Consider the following 15,653-nt stretch of genomic DNA (forward strand, 5'->3'; position numbering starts at 1 on the left):
TCTTGGGGAGATTTCTTCTGGCTCCACACCACAGCCACAGGAGCGTGATGTCAGCGGTGGCAGCGCTGTTGTAATTGACTTGGTGGGGGTGATGGCGTCATTTTATGCCCTGGTGTAGCCTCCTGCTCCGATTGCGAAGGGGAGACGGATCTTGGGCCGACGCGACCGTGGCTCCCTTGGCCGGGATCGAGCACCGCGCTGTCGGACACCTTTCCCCGGGAAACATGGAGGCTGCGGCCGACGAGCTGCGGGCCGGCTCTCGGATACCTGTCACTGTCGACCAAATAATAAACGACACGCTGGTGGTGACGCTGACCTTCCGAGAGAGAAACTTCACCGGGATATTGCTTGACTGCAACAAGAAGTAAGTTTTATTTTTGCCATTTTTGCCCCTATATTTTGAATGAGATGAAATGCTAACGGCTAATGGCTAATTTAGCTGTGATGCTAAGTTGGAGCTAACCGGGCCTCTCCACATACACAATGCACACAGGTTATTGTAGCTGACAGAGTGGCTATCTGTGAGCTAACAGGCTAATGCTTACCCAGTTTGATTACAGGGAAATCAAACGGCAAATCACGTCGTTTTTGCCACGTTTACAGTCGGATTGTGGGGGCAGATCGTGTGTGTTTATTGACTTGGTGTGACTTCTTATGAACAATGGCAAATGTCACTGTGTCCATCTGTAGCTTATTGTTAGCCTCATAAAAAGGCACCTCAAGTCAAGAGGAAAGGGGCTTCTTTAGTGTATATTTTAGATTCATCTGTTGTTATTTGTGCTCCTTTTCCTGACGACAGGGGGTACATTGTTTGTGTTTCATTGCCTGCCTTCTTGATGAGAAGCAATGATGATGAATTGAGTACCAGCCCTTGATTCAGTCAGTCACCTCTGAGACAATAGAGATTGGATACAAGGGTAGGGGGGAAAAAATACACAAAACACTTGATCTGATTTGTGACTTTGAGAAGCTGTTTTACACCATTGGGTTATTGCAGTTGGAGTGAAACTCAAAAACACTCACTGCTCATCTCTGGCCAGATTTTACACTCATCACTGCCTTGTCTCTCTTCTGTGTCACATGTAAAGCCTTGTGTTGATCTAACACTGTGCACCTTAAAAGCCACTGGGTTTAGCCTATTAATAGCCCTGCAGAATCAGAATCTGACTAGCTTTGCCCCTCAGTCGCTGAGATGGTTTTTCATGTGAGAGCTGAGGCTGTCCTGAAAATAACCCACCCAAATGGGAAAACGCAGGCCTCGAATAACTCTAAATAGGCCTAGATATTTCAGGCCTCTCTACTTTCAAAAATCAACCTTCTACATTTTTTTTTAAAGCTCTTTCGAAACAGTTTCCTGCCATTGTCTAAATTCCAACCTGGATTTTCTTATCTCATCATCCGCTTATCATTCAGGCGCATCTAGTTACACCAACTGTACACAGTGTGGGCTGCCAACAGTGTTGAATCATGGTCAGACGTGATGTCCTTGTGCTTCTCTCGCACGGCCTGTTCCTTCACAAACGGAACAGTGTCAGTCACTGCGAGGGCGAATGTGTCCCGCTCTGTGTTCAGCCAAAAAGGTGCAAGGAACAGGCCTTGCCACCAGAGACCATTATTGAGAGGTGCTTGCCAACTACTTCTCCTGGGGAGGAACACGACCTCCCCGAATGTGCTCTAATTAATAATCTTCCCCACACATTAGCTCCGAGTTGCACGGATGCAAAAACAAACTGAAATCTCTTGGCTCCTTCCTAACCTTCAAATCCCGAGTGATTCATGGGATTGTTTTTGTTCAGTCAGATGTTGGGGAGGGAGGGGGGGGCATCCTGTAGGCTCTTTGTCTGCTCTCTGACTGAAGCCGCTCGGCCATGTCACTGCCGCACACTCCTGGGTTTTCGCTGGACATATTTGCAAATGTCACACGGCGAAAAGGACACACAAAATCACTCCGAGCCGAGCAGAGGCCGCGCCGCTGAGGCCTGAGGCAGCGGTTGGGCAGATAAATGTCTGGCTGCTCGCACAACGGTCCCCCAACCCCCCACCAGAGAGTTTCAGCATACAGGTGACAGGGAGAGGGGCGTCAGGGTGTCCACTCACAGGCAAAGTGCACGTCTGAATACGTCTCGGATTTTACTGTGAGCTGCCTTTTTATATTGGAAAGGCCGTTAAAAGCTGTTGGCCAGGGTTGTGTGTGCTTATAAAACGCACTGAAGATAAGGCCTCAAAGATGTCTCAACGGCGAGTTGCACAAGCTCCACGTTTAAAACCGACTCGCTTTAGCTAATAGCTGTAAGGGATACAAAAGAATGTTCATAAATAAAAGGTGTGTTTCATGGTAAAGATTTCAGATATCGTCGACTGGAACAGGTTGAGTGTAGTACGTTTCACCTCAAGTAAGTCAAATAATAAGACTGGATAAACACACAAGAACGACGCCTATTTAAACACTAGCTTCTCCCTAAGAGGAGAGGTAAGAAACGACACCCCACCTATTCCTTGTTTACACTAAACCAGTTTCTCTAATTAAAACAGTCTAATTAAGGAGATGTGTTGTTGTCGTCATCCCCTTTCACCCTGGGCTGCTTGTTTTTTTACATTTAGAGAAAAAATTGTCTATAATAGTGTTGTGACTTCTCTGTTTTCTCTTTTAGGACTGGGCTCTTCTGTCTACCAGACATCACCGCAAAAATCGGGGACTACGCTCTCACCAAACCAGCCTGTGACGTGGCCGAGGTGCTGCCTGCCGAGGAGCCGGTTCCCACGTCTCCAAATCAAAGACCAAAGGACGAAAACTCCCTCCCTGAAAATGAACTGTCCGACGCCCCCATGCCCTGCGCCGTCCCCGTGCCAACTCTCATACCGGCGGGACAGCCTCCTTACCCTCCTTATTTTGAAGGAGCGCCTTTTCCACAGCCTCTCTGGGTCCGACACAGCTACAGCCAGTGGGTCCCGCAGCCTCCCCCACGGCCGATCAAACGGAAGAAGAGAAGGGGCCGCGAGCCGGGGCGCATGACCATGAGCACGATACGCTTACGGCCCAGGCAAGTGTTGTGCGAAAAGTGTAAAAATACTTTAAACAGTGACGAGGATAGTAAAGACGGGGTTAGCAACAAGTCGTTAAGGAAGGAAAATGCGCTACAGAGCGAAGAAGAGGCAGAGGAGAAGGAGCCGGCGTCGAAGTTGGCGAGGAAAGAAGACGCAGCTAAGGACTCTAGGAGACGAGAAAATGGCACAACACTCGACGGCAAGCGACTGAGAAGGGACAAAAGGGCTGAACCGGAACCGGAAAAGTTCCCAAATAGTGACATTATACCGCACAGTCCGGTTATTAAGATATCATACAGCACTCCGCAAGGAAAAGGGGAGGTCATGAAGATCCCCTCGAGAGTGCACGGGTCGGTCAAGCCCTTCTGCCCCAAACAGCTGGTTCCAAACGGGCTGGGAGGGGAGAACGGCAAAGTGCTAACAACCAAGGAGCAACGGCACATTTTAGACGCCACGAGGTCCGGCCTCACGGTGTCCATTCCTAAACTCAAACTGACCAGGCCCTACACGACCGTGGGGCAGGACTTGGCCTCTCCGAAAATCCGCTTGAGACCTCCGCAACGGGAAGGAGAGGAGAGCGTGGTGGAGTACGAGGCGGAGATTGTCGACGGGGCGAGGAGACCGCAGGCGGCGAGTGGGCCGTGCTTGCCCCATTCGGAGGACTCGGGAGAGGGGAAGAACTCTGTGGAGCTGTGGTCCGGCAGCTCAGGAGAGGAGGGCGAGAGGGGACATAACGATTTGACTCTTTTGATAAACTTTCGGAAACGTAAGGCCGATTCGTCTAGCTTGTCGGTGTGCAGTAGCGACAGTCTAGACGAGGCCAAGTCTTTTAGCTCAGAAGGCACCTCCCCGGAACTTTGCGACCTCGCCCCGGGGGAGGACCTCTCCGTCACGTCCTCCTCCGTCCCAACGCGGGACGGGTGCAAGACCGTCCCGCCGCTCACGGTCCGCCTGCACACCCGCAGCATGACCAAGTGCGTGACGGAGGAGGGGCACGCCGTCGCGGTGGGAGACATAGTTTGGGGTAAAATTCACGGCTTTCCATGGTGGCCCGCGAGGGTGCTGAGCATAAGTGGGACGCGCAAACAGGAGACGGCCACTTGCGAAGCGCAGTGGCCCCAGGCGAAGGTGGCGTGGTTCGGGTCGCCCACCACGTCGCAGTTGTCCGTTGCCAAATTGTCGCCCTTCAGAGAGCTCTTCAGGTCCCGTTTCAACCGGAAGAAGAAGGGCATGTACCGACGGGCCATCCTGGAGGCAGCCAAGGCCGTGGGACACATGAGCCCCGAGATTACGTCACTGTTGTCCCACTGCGACACGTAGGTTAGTATCAAAGTATGGTTCACTTTCTAAGCTTTCTTTCTTAAAGCTGGAGTTTCTGGTTCTGTCCGTTTCAAAACAAAAAAGGTGTGGTGCTTGAACTGCCCCTACTCGTTTAAAGCTGTCACAATACCTCCTAGTCTTTGATTTGTGATGGCAAAGCAGAATGGACTAACATAGAAATAAATTGTGCTGGTTTAAGTAGTGTTGACGAGCAAAAAATGTGCAATATTTAGTAGGGATGGGCCATGTCGTTATCGCCATATCATTTTTTGATGTCGTTGCGGACACAATATAATTTATGTTACACTCAGCTCCATCAGAGCAGCATAAACAGTAGGGCTGAAACAACTAATCGATTACTAAAATAGTTGTCAACTATTTCAGTAATCGATGAATCGTTTTCTAGTAAACCCAGGCTAAAATAGAGCAAAAAAGACATGACAATTATGTATTTTGGAGGAGAATCTACTTTGTTTTTAAAGCTAGGGCCTGCGGTGTTTTATACATGGTAAATTTCATAAATATCTGTCTTTGTCTCATCCAGTCAGAAAGCAGAATTAGCACAAAGAGCCTCTTACAAACCATTACTTTAAGTTTACTCCATCAACATGTCCTCAAGCCGTGCCACTTTAGCTTTATGTGATACAAAAAATTGAAAAAATACAATTTCCATGCACCTTTCACAGCCAAGCAATTAATCGATTAATCGTAAAAATAATTGGTAGATTAATCGATTACCAAAATAATCGTTAGTTGCAGCCCTAATAAACACTGACTGTAGGACACAGGTGCAGGTGCTGAAAAAGTAAAATGAAATGAAGGATGTAAACTGCTTGATTAGATCATATTTGTGAGGAAATTAGTATGGCCCAAAAAAAAAGAATTAAATATCTTTGCATTAAAGGATCAGGTCACTGTTTTTTCCACACTGAGATATGTTCTTACCTGAGCTTAGACGAGTTGATACGTACCTGTCTGGTCTTTGTCTTTGGAAGAGCTCGGTCGCTTCCAACTTCACCCCCATTTGGAGCTATAGGAATACACTGGGAGAGGCCAAATGCTAACAACAAAACATAACATCTTTTGTCTTTTTGCGTGACTGAGGGCACACAGCTCTTCCATACTGCGATATGTTCTTCCCATATATATCATAATCGTGATATTTCTTTTTTATATTGTGGTAGAGACAAGATGGTATATTTTTTCCACAAATTGCTGAGTTTATAGAATATTACAATCCTTCTCTGGTGTCATTAGTGTCTACTGCCCATTGGGATATATGCACATGACCGACACATGACTTTCCGAGTCAACTCTCCGGAGGCTTTTCCTCTCCTGTTATTTCCCCCTGAGGGATATGCGGTGGCGCACACAAATAAACCACGTTTCTGAGTTTACTTTGCAGGGCGTGAGTTACTGATAAACGGCCAATAGTAGCATAGTAGCATATTAACAATGGATGTAAAGACCTCACCGGAGGATCCTTCAGTGTTCATAGTGCTTTTGTCTTGAAGCCATTTGCCAATACTAATAAATATGACACAAAGATTTTTGAATGAGCTGCATCAGTTATTCGCCGTCCGTCATGTTATCTTGAACTGTTTGTCGATTCGAACGAGACGCTGCCAAAAACCTCACGGAGAAGAATTGGGAGAGGGAAGAGCAGCGGCCTCCGGAGACTCGCGTTTCACTCGTGTGCATTGAGGCCATACCTGCAGAAATTAAACTCTGGGCCACACGACTTCGGTTACGCTTACAAACCTTGACCTGGCAGGACTGTGAGAAAAGGATTCGTGTTTTCGTCGAGCCTTGAGCGTAGGATTTTCACATAACTTAACCGCTACGTGGAATCATGCATCGAGATCTATTATGATGCGTGATTAGGCTACACATGCACAAATATGAACGGGTGCTTCCTCGTACTATGTAAAAAAATATATTTATAAATCTGCTTTCCTCCAACCCTGCATTTGATGATGGGTCATAAAAAGATTCAGTAGCCAAAATCCTAGCTAATTTAAACAATATTTAGAACTTGCTCAATGCGATTTATTGTTCAAAAATATAAATAATCGAATGATCTTTTTTTTTTTTCTAGTTTTGACTCTGATAACTTATACCAGTGTTGGATCGGTGCATCCCTATATTTTATAGATGGTTATTTGGTATTTTTTGCAGTTGCACCACCTGACATTGGCAACTAATTTCAAATTAAATTGGCTTTTATGTGGAGTCTTGCATTAGCGTTAGCATTTGTTAGCATGGGTAAACATTTTCTTTTAAAACAAATTAAGACTTTTATACTAAAATAATATTTTCGGTTTTACCACCTGACACCAAAACTGTGTCTTTTTAGACCATATATAGTTGAGCTTGTTAATTGAAAGTAATAAAAATGTCTGAATCTTGGATTGGCGCCATGTGACTTTTGAGAGGTAAAAACTTCAATAGAGTTGAGCAAGTCCTAAATATCAATATTTTCAGCTAAAACTTTTTTTTTACAGCATCTCTATAACAAGCATCATGTAATGGAGGGTTGGAGAACACGGCCCAGAAACTTTCATTTTTTAGAAGCACCCTAATGAACACGCATGCACACATCTAAAGTCTTAAATAACTCTACTCTGCAAATCACACCCCGTACTCCAAAATAACAGCGTCATTCCTGTATTGTATGAATAACTTTTAGCGCTAATCCCTTCACTCCGATACTGCGATATTGAGGTGTAAAAACACTCCCAACACAAGTGTAAATGAGGACCAGAAAAAGAAGCAGCCATATGGTCGAGCCATTAAAAAAAAAAGACAAAGGTTCTTGAGCCGGTCTTTCATTTATGGTAATTAGGGCGATGTGCACATGATTCAGAGGAGTTTCTAAGTTGCCGTTCCCATTTTAACAAGAAACATCTTGCCCGATTTACTTTTTGTTCAGTGTCCACTCAAACTGCATTAATCCGAGTCGACTGCAATCCCCTCCTGCCATGCTTTTCCAGTTTGCTTGTTAATATATTTATTCAATCCGATCCAACCGGCAGCAGAAAGCACATGTTCCTAATATACTGAATCTGGTCTTCTTTGGCCCGTAGCTCTAGGCGTTTTTTTGGACTGAACTAAATCTCTCCTCCGTGGATCGCATTTCAGATTATATCCCCAACTAGAACAAATGTAACAGCAGAAATGTGCTGGTCATAACAATGAACAATCGAGTGGCGTGTTTGAACTTTTCGCACACAAGTATCGCCACAAAAAATGTCCGTCATGCGCAAAATCGTGGCCAAGTCTGGGTTAACTAAACACCAGAGGGAAAAATGGCGTATTATTAACAGATAAAATGCTTTGCTTAACGGGAACAGGGCAGCTCGAAGCCAGGGCTAGATTTTAGACTGAAATGCAACTCTTATTGTATAATAGAAGCGCTGCTTGAACAATAGGGCTTAGCGTTTGGTGACCTTTTCATCACATGATTAGTATTACGCAACTGCCCTCGTCCCAGAGCAGTTTGAACTTGTTTACGGTGACTCGTTTTTGCGCTGAGGGTGACTTCTGCCCCACTTGTGTCATGAGTCTTATCTGAGAAAATGCAAAAACAAAGCTTTGATTGGCGTCTCAATGAAGGTACAAGATTGGACCGACGTCAACAAGAACAGTTCGATGAGCTCTGAACGGAAATGCTTACCCTTCGCGGTCAAGGGGGTGAGGTTTTTTTTTGGGGGGGGGCCCTTTGAGTGAAAGACATGTTCACCAATCAGAATTATCAAGCCCCAACAATTCTCACAGCTAGTAACAAACAACGAGGGTCCCGTTGACCTGCGGGATTGGATCACAGAATGTTCGTTTCATGGTGAAGTGGGTTGAGGTATTGAAAAAAAAGCCACTCTCCTCAGCTCATCACCGCATGCTTGTATCTTTATATGAAGCCGCATCTACTTGTAACATCTTTACAGACTGTTTTTGACATATATATGAGGCGGAGTTTCATAAAACAAGCAGCGCTTTGAGGCGTGTGATTCGGATAATGCATTTATGCAGCTGAACAGGGAGAAAGGATGTGAGAGCGCCACGTTTATTAGAGGACATTAAAACTAAGGATGTTTTTCTCCATAAAAGGCCCTTTTTCTGCCCCGTGCAGATTTGTATTGTGTTGCTGATGAAGCTGAAATGTAATAACTGAGTACCATGATGAAGTTTAACAGCAGATTTGGAAGTTTATGCAGCTAAGTGCTCAATTGCATGAGAAAAAACACATAATGATAGATCTAATATATTAAAATCGCTCCCTCCTAGAACCGCCACCTTGGAGGGGGTTGAGCACTCGAATGATCCTGGGAGCTCTGTTGTCGGGGGCTTCGTGCCCCTGGTAGGGGCTTCCATGTCAAACAGGTCCGAGGTGACGGTTCAGAAGCCCCTTATGAGAGACCAACAGGCCCGGTTAGAATCGTGAGGCCCTCCTTCCATGGACCCACCACCTGCAGGAGGAGCCATTAGGGGCAGGTGCAATGTGATTTGGGGAGATGGATGGATGGATGGATGGATGTTAAAATCGCAAATTAAATCGCAATGGCAATATCTGTCAAAGAAATTGCAATTAGGTTTTTGTCCAAATCATGCAGCCTCTAATAACCAATACTAAACCAGACGAAATGTGGGAGTACTAGGACTTAACGACCAAAATAGGGCTAAACATGGGCTAAACCGGGACTAAAATAGTCTATTAAACCAGCCTGGACTGGTTTGAATTCAAGATTCAGACAATAAAAAGGGGATGTGGATCTTTCTCATTCGACTGTGCATCTTTATGTACCACTTGGTTCAAACACCCACGCCGTTCATGGAGCCGTACGATGTATTCGTCAAGAGTTTGGATGGACTGACTCCGTGCTGTTGCTGACTGTGATTGGCCGCTCATGAACACAGTGTAACTCAGGGACGCGCATGTCTGGGTTAGTCTATTTGGGTGAGAGAAACTTATCCTGGATACGTTCAGTTTTGTAAGGCCTAAGAATAAACCAGGAGTACTAAATCAAAGCCTGAAATAAACCAGGGCCAAACTGGATTTACGAAGGACTAAACCAGGACTTGAACCAAAACCGGGCTAAAATTGGAGTTAGCCAAGTGCAGTGTATAAGTTGATTGTAGGAAGTCGGGCTGCAGATTTTGGTATAACATTATGCTCTATGACTTGCACTGAACTTTGCACTACCTACCTCTTCATTAGATTTATGGTGTAATCATATTACGTGTAATCATATTCTAGTGTGTCATGTTTTCATCATGAGATATGGATATCATTCTGGCTAAAAGCCACCACAGCCCGTTGTGGTCAGCCCTGTCAAACCTATTCAGTCTGGGCAAAGTGAAGTAGGTCTGTCACATTCAGGCTCTTTTCAGCATCAATCCTAATCTGTTTTTTTTTATTAATAGAGTTTTTTCTCATAAATACTGATGGGCTGGGTACCATTACATTTTTTTTCTGATACCGATGCTTTGAGGAAACTTGTTTTTGATACCTACTAATATATTTGTCATCTAGAACCATAAAACGGAACAGTAATGTTAATTTATTTCATAGAAGACCATTTGGTTTAAAGGAATAGGCCACCGAGTTAAAAACTGAGATATCTTCTTACCTGAGCTTAGACGAGTTCATGTGTACCTGTCTGGTCTTCTGGTCCAAGTCACGTAAACACAGCACAGACGGCGTTAGCATTTAGCCTCTCCTCCTCTTCTCTATAGCTCCAAACGAGGTGAAGATAGAAGCTACCAAGCTCTTCCACGTTTTCCCTATTTAAATATGGTTACGTGAAGTGTTCCACAAAAATAAAACAAATTGGATTTTCTAAGCGAATAAAAAGGGGAACTATTTTGTAAGGCGTAATAATACCAGGAGTAGTTCGACAACCGCACAGTAAAGTGAAGATATTACTGCGCGTCTAAGCTAAGGAAAGAACATATCTCAGTTCTTTCCTTAGCTTAGAGTTGTATCATTTATTTGAACTGAAAGTAACTTCCTTTAAAGCAGCACTAAGTAACGTGTTTACCTTAATAAATCCTCTCCGTAGTCCCTGTGGGGGTAATACAAGTGTTTATGGGATGATTGGAGGGTCTTTCATCTCCCCCTGGTGTCTCTGGCCAGAAAACCATGTTTGCAACTTGACTGCCACCGGTCCGGAGCCACCAATACACACTAATGGAATCACAAAGAAGAAGCTAACATGCTAACGGGCAAAGCTAACTGCCGGTTAACGTCACTTTAAACAGTATTTACAGCCAGGTTTGTGTGAAAAAAAATATTTCCATTGTATAATTGGATGTACAGTAACCCTCTCTCCCTTAGCCTTTTCTGTCAGCATAGTATTTACTCTCCAAGACATTTAATAAGTTAAAAAATCGTAACTTGCAACGACACCTGCAGTTGCGCTTATGGCCTCTAGGGCAGGGGTGGCCAACCCGCGGCTCTCGAGCCGCATGCGGCTCTTGGCCAATCAGAGTGCGGCTCTTTGCATGATTGGATATGTTTAATACAATGCGGCTCTTTGCAAAACAATTGGTAAATATTTCCCATAAACTGTAACAGTCTTTGACCAAAAATCCAACCATCGTCCTACAGACCCTGTTTCCATCTCTACACACGTGAGTCTGAATCTCTCTCCTTTTCGAGGCGGCGTGTAAAAGGTGTCCGTGCAGCAGCTTCACTCAAAGTGGGATGTAGGTTGAACAACAGGCAGGCAGATCGTGGCACTAGGATTAGCTTCTGTGCTTTTCAGGTTTCTGATCAGCTGCTCTTTATTTGATGTAATTTGGCTTCATATTCACAGAAAAAGATCTAAATTAGGAAATGGAAAAAAGCGGAGCTCTTATGAAGCGTATGATGCGAAGCGCGACATCGTATCGCGGAAATACGCAAAGTCTTGACTTTTCTTTCACATGTGACTGAAATTGTAACACATACAACTTAAAACAGAATCTCAGACGTCCAGAGGCTCCTGATTAAAGTTTATGAACTTTGTGCAGCCTAGAGTGCGTTCTCTGCACAGTCCGGTCAGGACCGAGCTGCAGGCACAGAGCGCACGGGCCAGGGGCGAATCAGAGGAGGGGGCTCAGTGGGCAGGGCCCCACATACAAACACACCCCAGCATTAAAAAAAAAAAAAAAATCTAATTCTGTCTCAGTCAGAGCTGAAAGCACAAAATGTCAGTTAATATACATGTATTTCAATCTTGATGAGGAGTAAAACCATTCAATCTAACACAATTATAAAAAAAAAAAAAAAAAAGAAATAAGCCAGACATAAAGTTATAGTTTATTGTGATTAAATAAAACGGTCACATTATATTTAATCACAATAAACTACGGCCCCTGGATCTCGCTAATGGTCGTTGCCTTTGTGGCTCTTCACAGGATCAAGGTTGAACATTTCGGCTCTTGGTCTCTGACTAGTTGGCCACCCCTGCTCTAGGGGGAAGAGCTTTAATGCTGTCCCTGGACCAACAGGCATCGCAACTTGGTCTCTAAAGATATACATTTTTCGGTACCTGCTTTCAATACTTCGATTACCCTTAGTACTTACCATTCTGATATCGCTTAACAGTACCCGATAGAGGTGTGCTGATATTTGAGTATTTTACAATATCGGTTATCGGGCCACTAAAAGGCCGATATCTAGTACCTCTAGTACCCAGCCCTACTGAAAAATATTCTTGGGACTGAAGAAATTGGTGCATGGCTTCTCTTTAGAGTTTATCGTTGAATATACTTTCATTACATTCAGAAAAGAAAATATCCTCTGATGGAATACCCTGGTCGTTCAGTGTTTAGCTTGTCAGCTGACCTCCTCTTTGTGTTGCTGAACCTAGACCTGACCAACTGCAGCAACCCCAGATCCAGATGGAGTCTTTTTCCCCAGACAGTATAGATTCATGTCTACTAAAATGTTTGGTCGTGCATTTTCATGGGTTACCCCTGTGGATATCGTGCATTTAAGCAACTAAGCACATGTTAAAACATCCTCAGCGTAATTTGAATGTCTTGATTCAGCATTTAGATTTTCCTTTGTGGGTCCGTCGTGCTGATCCAGGTTTGCAAACTTCACAAACCCGTTCCTCGCAGTGCACTGACCCCTGGGCAGTCAAGACGTCAGCTCCGCGAAGTTAAATATTGTCTCAAAGCGATATGAGGTGGCTTCCAAACGCTGTGTTTATTCAGCTACGGAGCCAACGGAGACCAGTTAGTTTTGGGACTAAAGGGTTAAGACTTGCCTATATTTGGTGCTTTTTCCACAGCCCGTAAAGGAAGTGTTTTGCTTGCTCTGTCAGCCGCTGAGAGCTTTTACAGACTGTAAAGTAGCTGATGTCGACCTAACAGGTATCCGTAATGCGGAAAGGGCTAACGAGACATGTCAGGAACCAGGGTTTTTAGTAAAAAGCTAAATTGAGCTAAATCCAAGCAGAGGTAAACTGAGACTGACGGTAAAATTGTGCAAGATTAAAGGAAGTCGGGCTACATAGACGAGGGGAAAAGAAAGGGAATAAAATTGCACTGAGGAGATCAAAGCCCATGTTAAAAAACAAAAAAACAAGGAGGATCTGGAGGATCGTGTAAGCTCACTATTAGGCCCGCACAACATATCGCCAAATAATTCTAATCACAATATCCAGATTTTTCAAGAAGCCACAATAAAGTATTTAATTATGTAGTTTAATTCTAGCCTGTTTTTGTTTTGTCCTGATTGACTGAAAAATATTGTTTTTCAAAATGGTGCAGTCCTACTTTGTTGTACTGGAGTTTTCAATTGTGAAAAAAGGTTTTCAAGTCGTCACCTGTACTTGGTTGATTTTTAGCCTGGCCTTAGCCATCCGTAAACTCAATTCAGTCAGTTATAATGTTATGATGGAGTTATGATGGAGTTATGATAGAGTTATGATGGAGCTATGATGGAGCTATGATAGAGCTATGATGGAGCTATGGTGGAGCTATGATGGAGCTATGATGAAGCTATGATAGAGCTATGATAGAGTTATGATGGAGCTATGATAGAGCTATGATAGAGTTATGATGGAGCTCTGATAGAGTTATGATGGAGCTATGATAGAGCTATGATGGAGCTATGATGGAGCTATGATGGAGCTATGATGGAGCTATGATGGTGCTATGATGGTGCTATGATAATGCTATGATGGAGCTATGGTGGAGCTATGGTGGAGCTATGATGGAGCTATGATGGAGCTATGATGGAGCTATAATGGAGCTATGATAGAGCTATGATAGAGCTATGATAGAGCTATGATGGAGCTATGATGGAGCTATGATGGAGCTATGATGGAGCTATGATGAAGCTATGATAGAGCTCTGATAGAGCTCTGATAGAGTTATAATAGAGCTCTGATAGAGTTATGGTAGCTGCTTCACTCACTCGGGCACATTACATGCATCATGACCAAACGCTAGCGAAAATCAGATCCAATCGTTTCAAAGGAGTTCACCCCTCCCACCTGATAACGGAGCTCAATTGTGAAGATCCAGACGCTTGTACGAAACTAAATGAGTACGAGGGTCTGGTAAAACCAGGCTACCTCTGAACCAATATATATATATTATTTTTTTTTAAATGAATAAAACAAGGTTAATCTGTGGCAGAGCTTTTTAACCTATTAATCATCACCTGAACCGAGCACATTTTCTCCAGTTTGGCTTTACCCAAATCAAAAAGCTTCTTGGAAAAAAGTGTCAAACTAGAGATGAAAACGAGGATGAAAGCGCAACAAAATAAAGAGCGTGGAAAAACGTGACAAAAACCCCACATAAAAAGCAGCAATAATACAACGCAAATGTGGCGAAACCACGACAAAAAAACAATGAAAAAGCAACAAAAGCTTTTAGATTTGGATGAAGCGGAACTGGAGAAAATGCACTCGGTTTTCTCTAGTTCAGCTGTAGCCAGTATAATGCCTAATTTGAAAGCTAACACCTGCAAAACTCATCTAAATGGATCTTTTCTCATTTTTGTCACTTTTTTCAAGACACTTTAGATTTGGGTATTGCCAAACTGGAGAAAATTTGCTCGGGTCAGGTGGGGGGTTAAGGCCTGGTATCAAGCAGCACATGTCCAGCCTGCTGCTACAAATGACCAGTTAAGCTGACGAAGCCTTATTGGTGGTTGAACTGATACAGAACTAAACTAGGACTAATCCAAGACTAAAGGACTTTGATTTCTTGGCGAGACGTGATCGGTGTGTTCCTGTTATCCTCCCATTCTGCTCATTGTCCTCCCTTGCGCTAACATGTGGTCTTTTATCATCTACAGGAGCCGAGCAGGGACAAAAGGAGGTCACCAATCCTCGGACCCAGGAAGAGGCGTACGTGCGGTTGCCACAGCTACTATTTATACACTTTTTGTTAGTTTCTTTTTTTTTTTTTCACACAAGGCCGGTGGAAACGGTCAGCCGAGGTGGAGTCGATGCTGAGAGACTGTATAAGGGAGCAACAACAAAAAAAACAAGGCCACGCTTCGCTGTGTGGTCTACTACTACGAACTGACACGAACGATTCCTGCTTTTTTTTTTTTTTTCTAGATTTTAATCATGTTTCTGTAGAGCTGGATAAAGACACTACAAGAACCAGAATGTATTTATTACTTACTCTATTTCTCTCTCTCTCTGCGAGTGTCCACCTTTGTACCACAAAATCTTTGCTGCTCTCCTCTGTCTGATGAGGATCGATCCATAAACGGTGGCGTCCATATTGGATTTTTCTACCTTTCTTTCTCCGCTGTGTCTGGATTTAAGGCTACGTCCGCACAAATGTTTCAAACCTTCGTAAAAAAAAAAGTGCTGTGTTTTCATATGGCATCCAGGTTTCTCTCTCTCTCATTTGACAAAGGAGTCTTGACAAATCTGGCAGCAACATTTTTTTTCAGGCTTCCTTCAAATGTGGCGACAACTTGGCTTTACTGCAATCATTCATAAATACCTATTTCTAAGCCATGGCCACCTCTATCACCTCTTTTTATGAGTCATGAGATTTTTCCAACATTGGCTAAGCATCTGAACCACAGGCTGTGAAGAATGTGCGTCACCATTTACCGGCAACGCAAACCGCGACGGCAAGTCAGTGGATAATTTTGTATATTTGATGACGGATGAAAAGAGCATCAATGTTAACACGCGTAGGAATAAGTTGCTCCAAAGACAGAGCTTAAGTTTAATCGAATTAAGCTTTCGCCTTGTTTTCGCATAAAGGTTTAGTCATGCCAGATCCCCCTCCTGAACCAAGCCGAAGAGAGTTCTGATCTA

At 44.0% G+C, this 15,653-nt stretch overlaps 1 protein-coding gene across 1 annotated transcript; it reads left to right on the forward strand.

Moving 5' to 3' along the window:
* The first annotated feature begins 199 nt into the window (after nt 1–199).
* On the forward strand, nt 200–15,230 carry pwwp2b (PWWP domain containing 2B). Its single transcript, XM_079560593.1, has 3 exons — nt 200–364; nt 2,652–4,365; nt 14,666–15,230. Exons 1-2 carry the CDS (start codon nt 225–227, stop codon nt 4,363–4,365), a joined length of 1,854 nt encoding a protein of 617 aa, XP_079416719.1. The 5' UTR covers nt 200–224; the 3' UTR covers nt 14,666–15,230.
* Nucleotides 15,231–15,653: the final 423 nt, after the last annotated feature.

This window comes from Gobius niger (assembly GCF_951799975.1).
Source record: "Gobius niger genome assembly, chromosome: 7".
Taxonomy (NCBI): Eukaryota; Metazoa; Chordata; class Actinopteri; order Gobiiformes; family Gobiidae; genus Gobius; species Gobius niger.